The following is a 12,011-nucleotide window of genomic DNA, read 5'->3' as shown; positions in this document are numbered from 1 at the left end:
TCTCTCATCTCGAAAAAAATATATGTCCAGTTGAGGTTATTTATATGTTACGTGTTTTGAAAATGATTTACGGGCAAGTACTGTTTCTCAAAGGCTCTTACGGTAAATTTATCTCCGTAAATGAAGGTATATGACAATGTAACTGACAGACAGACATATTAAAACAGAAATTATGTCTCCATGCCCTTATTATTGTTCCCAGAATTCATTAATAAAGATAGGGTCAGATAATACCAGTCAGGAGACAAGAACGAAAAAACATCAGAGATTAATTTTAACTTCGTATTATTTGGTATTAACTAAACCTAAACCAGTTAAGGTGAAGTCTTGGTTTAATTATGATGCTGTTTATACATACATATTGACTTAAGGTTTATTTAGCCATTGGAGAATTGGATCTTGCTTAGCGGAGATTCGTTTTGTCTTTCGTAACAGGATTGTGTACATAGTGAAAGTTGTCCCCCTCCTACCCCACACGCTGACCAACACCCCCACACCCCCTCCTACCCCCCACACGCTGACCAACACCCCCCACTCTCCCCTTCTACCCCACACGCTGACCAACACCCCCACCCCCTCCTACCCCACACGCTGACCAACACCCCCACACCTCCTACCCCCACACGCTGACCAACTGGTTCTCCACCCCTCCATCCCTATCCCTCATTTTTGTTTGATCTTTGAAGGTAGTCTTGTGCGGTGTGGGGAGTCAACTAGGGTGGGTCTTCTTTACTTACTGGTAGAATTTCCCACCTTAGTATCGCCCTAGTGGAAGGTGTGTACAGATAGTGTTATACTGGGGAGAGAGGTTACAACACCGTGTGAGTAATTGTTGGTGATTTTTTTCATTGGTTAACTTCACTTGTTTTTTTTTCTTTGTGTTATAAAGTATTTGACGGGGAAACATCTCTTGTGTTCACTCTATATATGTGGATTTATATTGTTACCATTATTGTTGTCTTGTGCTTGACTAATGGTGTAATGTGTGTCCGCCATGGGTAAGACACTACCTGTTACCGTGGTTCCTCACCGTCATTGTTTCAACAAGTGGTCACTCGTCTGCCAGTCACAGCCAAGGTCCTTAAAGTTGCATCTAACTCCACCAATCACCGTCCCTGTTGCTCGCCTGCATCAAGTTTACGAGGGCACAAGTTGGACAGTAATTGGTGAGTTAGTTGCATGAAAGCTTTGAGAACCTGGCGATGATTGGCTGACGGGCGTCTGATACAGCCACATCATAGGCTGTATTTCCGCGGGAGTGGGGGATCTTACGCCCGGCAGCGAGGTCATCTGGCCATGAAAGAGCGCGCCTTGGCTGCTGCCTCTTGTCTGGTAAACTATCGTACACACAAAAGATAAACACAGCCTTGTTTATTTTTTACAACTCGTGTCCGTCTTAGGTAGTAGGTAGTAGGCAGCTACCAAACAGGGAGGTACTACCGCCTGGGAAGATATTGGAAGCATAATGTGTTGTCTAATGGTAGACTCTGCTGCCATATGTGACCAAGTCCCAGGTTAATGATCTGACTTTCTGCCTCATTTACACACAATTGCGGGGTCTCAATTGTTTCTCTTACCATTGACAACACAACATACATATACAATATTGTTTCTCACTTTTAATCTTTTTTTTTTTAATTTTTGTATTTCTTTATGGTTCTTTATTATTATTATTATTATTATTATTATTATTATTATTACATTTTTGCCTCTCTGGGTGGATTCAATACCCGTAAAAAAAAAAGTGATGATAGACAGTACTTGTAACCTCAGTAATATTAGTGAGTTGTGTGTGTGTGTGTAAAAGATGTGTGTGTGTGTGTGTGGTGGTTTTGACGGACGGACACCAGCCACTGATACATGTTGAAAGCACTGTCAGCTGCAGTGCACACCTCCTGCTTCCTGAAGTTTAACTCCCCTTCCTCTCTCTCTCTCATCACTTCAGGCCCCTCCCTTCCCTCTTCTCGTCCCATCTCCTCCCTCTTTCCTCCCTCCTCCTGTTTGTAACCATCCCATCTCCTCCACTCTCTACTTCTCCTCAACACAAAAAAAATAAAACATTTTTACACTATACCGCTGACCTGCACCTCAACTTTCGGGGAATAGAATATATCTCACCACTATCTGTCTATCTGTCTTGCTGTCTGTCTGTCTGTCTCTGTCTTCTGTCTCTCCCTCTGCTAAATAACTCGGAGAATGGGTTAGTGGATTTGCATTAAACTTGGTGCGCTTGACTACCGCGAGAGAAGGTCTGTCTTTGGTCTTTTTAGTTTGTGCTGAAGTTAACTGAATGCTGTTATGGTAAAGGGGATTGTATTGACTTTTTATAGATTAACCTTCGAGTCCTCTTGGAGGGTTGTCATCGTCGTCAAAGGGTTAAATCATCGTCGCCGTAAGCGGTTAAACCATCGTCCTCGGGGCGGCTAAAACCATCGTCCCCAAAGGGTTAAACCATCATCCTCAAAGGGTTAAACCATCGTCATCAAAGGGTTAAACCATCATCCTCAAAGGATTAAACCATCCTCAAAGGGTTAAACCATCGTCATCAAAGGGTTAAACCATCCTCAAAGGGTTAAACCATCGTCCTCAAAGGGTTAAACCATCGTCCTCAAAGGTTTTTTACTAAGGTTTGAACCCACAGACTCTGATGCCATTATAGACCATTGGTTCACGGTGTCACTTGGTGTTAGTGGTGTGTGTGTGTTTTAGTGGCTGTTGTGGTGCAGGTGGTCACAACACTCGTCTCGGTGTGTGGGTTCGATGCCCTTCAGTGAGGAAGATTCACAGGGCTTCCTAGGAATCGATTTTTTTTTGGTTATTCGTTTTCCATTGTTATTGTTATTATTTTTGTTATTTTATTATTAGTAGTAGTAGTTTTATTAGTTTTGTTATTATTATTATTTGTTAGTATTATTATTTTTATTATTATTATTATTATTATTATTATTATTATTATTATTGTTATTATTGATGTTATTATTATTAGTTTTGTTATTGTTGTTATTGTTATTATTTTATTTTCATTATTATTATTACACCAAGAACACTCTGGATACAGCAACACATTACAGGAAGTAGTGATCTAGTTACAGCAGTGTCGGGAGAGCTACAAGTTGTTACCACCAGCACATAACTCTGTATCCCTGGCGACCAAGACACAGTGTATCCCAGTGTAGTGTGTGTGTGTCAGGGGGGTGTAGTAGGGGGAGTGTGTGGATGTAGAAGGAAGACTGTGTGGGTGGGTGGGTGGGTATGAGGTAGTGGGTGTGAGGGTGGGTGGGTGGGTGTGAGGGAAGGGGGAATTATTGTGGTGTTGGGCGGAAGTATCTGAGGTTGTGTGTGTGTGTGTGTGGCTGTATATGTGTGTGCTTGTTTACATGCTGACACATACGCACACACACAGATACGTTCATAGAGTGAGAATATGTCTTGTGTGTGGATACTTATACATTCAGGAACAAAACATACACTCTCTCTCTCTCTCTCTCTCTCTCTCTCAATAAGCCTTCATCTTAGCTTCGGTTAATTCTGTTATTACACCACTTGCTTACCTCTCCTCTTCCTATCCCTCCCATTCCCTATCCGTCCGTTCCTCTGTCTCCCCGTCAACCATCCCATTCTTCCATCTATCCGTCTATCCGCAAACACAGACCGAGGGATCATTTTTTTCTCTAGGATGATTGAGTAACCCATTGTGTCACCTCTCGTCACTGGCCGGATAGGATGAACGTCTTGTGCATCCTGGGGAAAAAAAACGGGATGAAACTAGCGTAAAATAGATGTGATTTTAACCTTTGGTGTTTTTTTTTTTGTTTTTTTTTGGTAAGCTTTTTTAATTTATTGTTTTACCTGGTTAAGATTTTCCCCAGCTTATTTTACACCTGGCTAAGATACTCCCCAGCTGATTATACATTTGATTAAGACATCCCCAGCTTATTACACCTGGAGATTAAACACCCTAAGGCTACCTGGAGAGGGGTTAGGTTAGGTTAGGTGCCTCATTGTTCGTGTGTGATTGTGATCTGTTAATTAAATGATTGCAGGTTAAATAGACCCCAGTGCTAACAGACCCCATACCAAATAGGCCCCAGCGTAACCTAACTTAACCTAACCTTGGAGATTCATAGAAATTGGTCGAGCCTATTTAAAAATGGGGGTTTCTTACGGCTGTTGGTCAGGGATGGGTAGAACCTATTAAAAATGGGGCTTGACGAACACACACACACGCACACACACACACACACACACACATGCGAGTTTTGTCTGTAGGCGGAAGACTTACATGTGAGTCTTTGTGTGCGTGTGTGTGTGTTTGCGTATGTATGTATGTATGTAGGTATATTGCATAAGGTGTGTGTATGTAGGTTAGAAGTGTGTTGTAATGGTGTTTATGTGTGTACGTAGCCTGTGTAGGTGTATTACGTTTGTGTGTGTGTGTACGTAGCCTGTGTAGGTGTATTACGTTTGTGTGTGTACGTACGTAATACTCTATGTGTATCCTTTTATCGTCTTCCCAACATAAGAACATTTAGTTAAAACGTGTACACAGAAACCACTAATACACCCACCCAGTCAGTCAGTCAGTCAGTTTACCCAGTCAATCAAGAACTCAGTCACTTTCTGTTAGTTACTTCCCTTCAGACAGTCAATCAGTCACTCAGGATATCAGTCACTTTCTGTTAGTTACTTCCCATCAGACAGTCAATCAGTCACTCAGGATATCAGTCACTCTCTGTTAGTTACTTCCCATCAGACAGTCAATCAGTCACTCAGGATATCAGTCACTCTCTGTTAGTTAGTTCCCATCAGACAGTCAATCAGTCACTCAGGATATCAGTCACTTTCTGTTAGTTAGTTCCCATCAGACAGTCAATCAGTCACTCAGGATATCAGTCACTCTCTGTTAGTTACTTCCCATCAGACAGTCAATCAGTCACTCAGGATATCAGTCACTCTCTGTTAGTTACTTCCCATCAGACAGTCAATCAGTCACTCAGGATATCAGTCACTCTTTGTTAGTCAGTTCCCATGAGTCAGTCAGTCACTCACCTGTACAGACTCCCAGGTAATGTAAACAAAAACTGACATAAACAGATGAGTTTTGTTTATCTTTTCTTGTTTTATTTGAGTGTTAATGTGTGTGTGTGTGGATGTGTGTGTACCGATGACTTTGTATGTATATGTGTGTGTGTGTGTGTAGTGATGTCTGTAGGTTTATTCTGGGTGTGACGTCATTGTTTACATCCGTCAGCTGATTGGTGGTGGTTGTCACATACGTCATTGTTTACATCCATCAGCTGACTGTGTTATAATTCCATTGTTTACCTCGGCTATTGTCCTTTTCATAGCGTCAATATTGTGAATTGTAAAGATTGTATTTTTTTGTTGATGTCGGTAATTGTATGTATTGTAGTCTGTTGTATATTGTTTAAAAAATGATACTAGGCTTTATATGATGTGTATTAGGTTAATTGTATTTTGTATAAGTGCACCTGTTGTATTAATGGGGGTTGTATGATTGTGTATTGAAATATGGTATGGATACAGGCTGATTTATTATACACCTTGGTCTTTCTCAGTACTGTATATTTTTTTGTAGTATTGTATGATTCTGTATTTCTGGGAGTTGTGGGTTCTGTTTGCATTTGTGTGTGTGTTTGTGTGTGTGTGTGTTTGTGTATGTGTGTGTGTGTGTTCTGATTTATTTCTTATTGTTGATGTTGATATGAGATTATTTATTTATTAGTGTCATTATTATTATCATGTAATCTATTATTATTATTAGTAGTATTATTATTATTGTCATTATTATTATTATTTTATTGTATTATTGTCATTTCTCCCAGTTATCATCTTTATTTGTATTATTTTTCTTATCATTTCCGTTACATCTTTTTTGATACAACTTCACCAATTGTCTTCCAAGTTCGTGTGTTGCAATTCCTTCTTTCATCACCCCGCCGCCACTTACACAAAAGTTAAATTGAGTTGGGCTTTGCCTCTCCCCGCGCCACGAATAAAGTCGTAACGCGCCTTAAATAAAGTCTTCCTGCGCCGTGAACAAAGTCTTACCCGCTCTGAATAAAGTCTTACCCTCCCTGAATAATTACAGCTAGTTACAGGTTAACAGCGTGGCGCCAACGTTAAGATTACAGTATGTTTGGCCGCTTGTGTGTGTGTGTCAAGAACTTCAAATTGTCATATCGTTATACTCAAGAGGTTTTAACTATGGTATATCTATGATTCTCTGATATGTCAGTTGTGTAGATGAGGGTATGGCGCTATATATATTTTACATATTTTAGTTTATATTAGGTAGAAAGCAGGATATGTTCATTATGTATATACAAAGTAAACATCTATTGCACGCATGAGGCTATTTGGGTCGTTTATGTATATTGGCCGTGTCGTAACCTCTCCTACGCTCAACATACCCACACTGACTGACCACCTGAAGATTAGCCCTCCCCATCTTAGCTTACTTGACTTAAATATTGTTGATCTCTTAAATGCTAATCTAAACCCTGGATATACCCCTTCTCCCCTTCTCTAGTCAGCTGGGATGGATGTTTACTACCACATATCTCATACAATACAACATTTTGAAAGCCAAATTAATTACCCTATTGTTGTTGGGTTTTTTTCTAAGTAATTACCTATTGTTGCATTAATTACACGAGTTGAATAATGATAATTTAGCTATTTGTATACAGTACGTTAAAAACATCATCAGAATTGCTGTTGTGTTTTGTTACTGCTGCGTTGTCTGAGTTAACTTTTCTGGTTTCAATATTCCTTGTTTAGGTTAGGTTGTAAGTTTCTGTGAATCTAGGGAAGAATTTTATCCAACTAAGCCTAAATTGACGTATCTTATCCTAATCCATTGTATCCTATCTTAACTTCAAGGCATGTTTTTTAGCGTCTCAATACCCTTTCCACCCTCAACTCTTTATTATTATTATTATTATTATTATTATTTTTTTTTTTTTTTTTTTTTTTTTTTTTTTTTTTTTTTTTTTTTTTTTTTTTTTTTTTTTTTTTTTTTTTATGATTGTTGTTGTTATTCTCTTTCCTTTCCTTTATTCCTGTTTTCTTTCACTAGGAATATATTACTAATATATTATAGGAATAGCCATGTGTCTGTTCTGGGCAGCCGATGCGGCACAATCGTTTTTCATCAAACTTGGTGGAAAAATCGCAAAAAATTCGTAGAGTGGAACAAACCTGGTCCCATGTCGATGGTTTCTTTAGGAAGGCATTAATTAACCATTTTATTTACGCTGTACGCTGTCAGCCGGACGGCGGTTGCGCTCTAGCCAAGCACGAGCGTTCAAACTTTCACCGGGCACGAAGGGCCCGCGATCACTTGTATATTACCTATTCAACCAGAAACTAGTAATTATAACATGGTAAAGCGAGTATCCTAGTTTAACAGATACAGTATATTGTCGTATGTCCAGGTACAGCTACACACTAGGACAGACAGTCGTATGTAACTATGTAAATAAGACTGGCTAATTCATCTGTGACCTACATACATACATACAGCATTAACTTCAGTCATTATTCATCACTACCTGTGTCTTCTCTTCTTTTAATAATCGTTGTTGCTGGAGAAAAAGTCACATGATCAAGTGATATTCATTTGTATATGTGGGAAATTAAATTGGTGTTGTGTAATAGATTTTCTCCTATTATATGAAATTGGTATACAGTAGAGTTACTTTTATTTGGAGAGAAAGTAAAATAAATTGGTGTAGAGTAACTTTTTTTTACAGAGAGAGAAAGAGAAAATTAAATTGGTGAATGCTGTTTATACTTTTATTTACAAAGAGAGAGAGTAAATAAAATTAGTATGGGGGGGGGGGGTTGTATTATATGTGTTTCATGATCTCAAATATTAAAGATTCTTCGGTCAAGAGGCAGTCAGATTGTGACCTGCTTTCACAACTTAACTCTTTGACCCACTTCACACACACACACACACACACACACACCACCCCCCAATATCCACTGCTTCTTTAAAACCTATTCTGTATCGGCACACCTGGTACATTTTTCCCGATTTATTTTATTTTATATTGTTTATGGATACGGTATATATATATAAATTTTTTACCGCTGATGCAATATATATCAAGGCAACGTGATCTAGTTTAAAGCAGTAGAATCATTTCGCTAAACCATAATAAAAGTTTAATTGTCATGTCTGGAGGAGTATGGGAGGTCAGTCCTTTATCTCCATCACTGGGAATTAAGGGAAGCTTCCTCGTAACCTCCATCACCGGGAACTAAGGGAAGCTTCCTCGTAACCTCCATCACCGGGAATTAAGGGAAGCTTCCTCGTAACCTCCATCACCGGGAACTAAGGGAAGCTTCCTCGTAACCTCCATCACCGGGAATTAAGGGAAGCTTCCTCGTAACCTCCATCACCGGGAACTAAGGTGAAGTATTTAACATGTTGCTTCCTATTATCTCTAAGACACTGGGAACTAAGGCAGAACTGTATACCCTGCTCAGTTATCATGTGTGGGTCATATACAGTTCAGCTGGATGCTCTGTTAACTGATGCCATAACACAGTTACTTGAGTTAAACTGTCACGCCAGATTTTAATGAGGTTGTATAAGGTCTTTGAGGCAGACTTTATCCCCCATAAATAAAAACTCGTGACCTGAATTGGGAGGTTAAATAGACGTTGTACGGTCCAGGTATCAGGTGTTTCGAGAATGTGATGCTGGAAGTAATGGTATTAGCGTAGATAGATTGATGTGTGGCTAACAAGTGTTCCTCTCCTCGGCCAGAAACAGTGATGCGAGTTGAAGGGTAAAACTAGTGACATCATCATGAGCTTTGGCAAGTTGCTGTCGTCGAGTGGTATTAACTGTGAGATGTGAACAGCTGTTGTGTGATAGTCATTGATAATACAAGAACATTGACGATGATATATCAAACCTCATTACAGAGATAGTACAGTACTGTAATGTGCTCTGATAAGCATACAGGACAATACAATACAGAACCCATGTGGTAGTGCTGAGAGACAGTAGTGTGGGTTTACCTTACAGTACAGTTTATAATGTAGTTTGTACAGCACACATGAGAGACAAGTTATCATAAAGTGTGTGTGAGACTGACCACTCAACCTAGGATGTTTCTTACCCGCCCCTGAGGAAGGAGTGCTGAGGTACAAGTGGCCCGACGATGTCTTCCTTTCTGAGGTGCTGCTTTAGACGTGAGCGCCTCTCTGATGTTGTGGAGGCTGTGGCTGTCAAATGCCCAGATGCCGCATGTGAGTCTTTGGACACTATTTCCCCCCCTCCTTTCCCTCTACCCCTTCCTCCTCCCTCTAGATAACGCTGACTCGCCCCATAGTGTCTGTTAGCGACCCTCACTCGTTGGCTCGCCTCTATTAGTATGTTTGTACAGTATTGAGTGTCTAGTTACATCTAGCTACAGTATAGTCTTCATTAGAAACCCTGTTCTCTGTAGGGATAATGTCTCTTCAGTATGTTGTATCCATAGTGTCTACATGAGTCTCTTTCTCACTCTTGCTTCTTCATATATAGGGTTGTTTCTTCCCTCTCAAGTACAGTAAGTTGTAAAGTTACCCACAAAAGTCCTGTTGCCTTGCCTCCTCAACCACGAACTATGCGCTTCAAACTCGTGAATCCGAAGCATTTATGGACAATAATGTTACAGTCTATTGCTTCGGGTTCATGGGTCTGAATCTCGGGGTTCGTTGAGCAGCAGGAGAGGCGACAGGACTTTGCGAGTGACTGTACAGTAGACATACACACAGTAGTGCTTCAGATACAAGTGATTCATTCTTCATAGTGTTCCCTGATGCTGTGTTGCCTAGTGTTCCCTGATGTGATGATGCTGTGTTGCCTTGTAAATACAGTACTGCAGGGTTAAAGCTTTCCTCTTCCTCTGTACTCTTGAAAAGTCAGTAATGATCACACTTTTTTTTTGTAATCTGTAGGTCAGTGTAATGATTTGCAGTAATTAGAGTACAGTATAGTACAGTACTGTATATGGAATTTTTTGATGGTTTTGACATTTGTAGTGCTGTAGAAAATTTTGTGTGGAGATATTTTGCAGTACAGTACGTTTTACCCGCTGCCCGTCATGCTGGGTAGTGCATATTAGTGGTGTGTGGATGAAGGTGATGCAGTAGTGGCATGTACAGTGTGGCTTGTTCTTGCCATGGTAGAGACAGATCATCGTTTTACACAGTACAGTACGAGTATACTGTATATACAACACATGAGTTAATTACATAACTACAACTGAATGTTTACTATTTATTTATGAGTATGAATCTTAAAATACCATTCTGTAGTTTAGTGTGTTATGTGAAATTTACAGAATGATTGTAATAACCAATTATTTAGCTATAATATATTTTTATTGTTAAGTTCAGTGGATCTGCCAAATGGTAAGTATGATGATAGTTGTGTGATACTGGTAATCATGTCTTAATCAAATTACATACAGTTAAGTTTACTGATGTACACTAAATACCTGTACATCACATCGGGAAATTTTAAAAACAATTTAATATCCGTGTAATTATTGTATTTAGGAGTGCAGTATCTTGTGCAGGTATTGTATGTCCTTGTACTGTAACAGTTACTGATAAAAGGTTGACTTAACAATCAGTGTTGAGAATACAATACCTGTACTGTGTGTTGTAGGAACATCTCCCTGTATAAAGCTTCCTGTACAGTCACCCACAAAAGTCCTGTTGCCTCTCCTCCTGCACCACGAACCCCAAGATTCAGACTTGTGACCCTGAAGCAGTTAACACCGATACATTATTCTGTTCATAAATGGTACAGATTCATGAGTCTGAATCTCAAGGTTTAGGGTTCAGAAGGAGAGGTGACCAGACTTTTGTGGGTGACTGTACATTAGTATTGTGTTTGAACTAATTAAAACTTAATTTAAGCAAATATTAATGACAGTTGTAGATACTCTGCTGTCAATAGGATATTAATAAACATTTTACTGACCAAACTGAGTCACTCCATAATATAAACTATTTAATGTAAACCCTTATTTATTAGCCTCAGTTCTTAAATAAAAGTGTTATTGGCGATGCTTCCAAAATTGAAAGTTTATTTGTGTTTCTACAGAGATCTAATTCCGTTACTTGTCATTTTTACCCGTAAGTTCTGCGAGTTATTCCCGATTGAAAGTGTAAATTAAGTTTTCATCCTAAGCAAGACCCCAGAGACTACCACAAGGCATTTAACTGTGTGGGGGAGACCATTATGTTTGACTCAGGTTCTGTGAGAAAGTTGTCTATGGTCACACTAACAAATTCATAAAAAAAAATAGAATTCTTTGTTTTCCATTTTGTGTAGAAAGACGAACAATAATTCCTTTTACAGTATTTACCTTGATATCTTCCAGGTATATATACATTAGCTGTTGTGTTGGTTTCTTAAATACAATACAGTACTAATACCGTAAGCACATACTGTATCTGTACTGTGGCCATACCTTACATAATACAATACAGTACTAATAAGCACATACTGTATCTGTACTGTGGCCATAACTTACATAATACAATACAGTACCATTGCCTCTTGTGTTTGTCTTTGTGGGTTCAGCTCTCAGTTTATTTTGCTAGAGAAGTTGGTACAGTTTGTTGTTAGCTTTGTACATAATAACGGACCTTCACGCACACACACACACACACACACACACACACACACACACACACACACCAGCTAAAAGTTGTCCTAGTTTGCATGTGTAATGGTCTACCGAGCATCACACACTACAGACCAAACTTATCCTAGAATAATTGAGTTTGGTTGTGTCTTGATGCTTGGTATATCATAAAGGGTTAGTTTGTCCACTGGTTATAATATACACTATACTGAAGGGACTGAAGGCCAGACTTGGGTCACTGACAACAATTCTGGTTGCGGTGAGACTACAATACAGTTTTGTTATTTACCGATGAAGTACAGTATAACCAAACCTTAATACGAC

At 39.3% G+C, this 12,011-nt stretch overlaps 1 protein-coding gene across 9 annotated transcripts in view; it reads left to right on the top strand.

Annotated features, from left to right (window-relative positions):
* LOC121853309 (protein EFR3 homolog cmp44E-like) overlaps positions 1–12,011 on the top strand; it is a 43,650-nt gene that overhangs the window by 15,831 nt on the left and 15,808 nt on the right. For 5 of the 9 annotated variants that reach the window (XM_042347354.1, XM_042347355.1, XM_042347357.1 and 2 more), the window contains one exon: positions 8,804–9,291. The exons of the other annotated variants lie outside the window; for them this stretch is intronic. In XM_042347354.1, the coding sequence (XP_042203288.1) occupies positions 9,204–9,291 (88 nt within the window). In that variant the 5' untranslated portion in view covers positions 8,804–9,203. The remainder of the gene's footprint in view (positions 1–8,803; positions 9,292–12,011) is intronic. 9 annotated transcript variants of the gene reach the window in all.

This window comes from Homarus americanus, unplaced genomic scaffold (assembly GCF_018991925.1).
Source record: "Homarus americanus isolate GMGI-L3 unplaced genomic scaffold, GMGI_Hamer_2.0 scaffold44383, whole genome shotgun sequence".
Classification (NCBI taxonomy): Eukaryota; Metazoa; Arthropoda; class Malacostraca; order Decapoda; family Nephropidae; genus Homarus; species Homarus americanus.
Note: the sequence above shows the minus strand (reverse complement) of the source record. Positions and strands in the feature narration are given on the sequence as shown.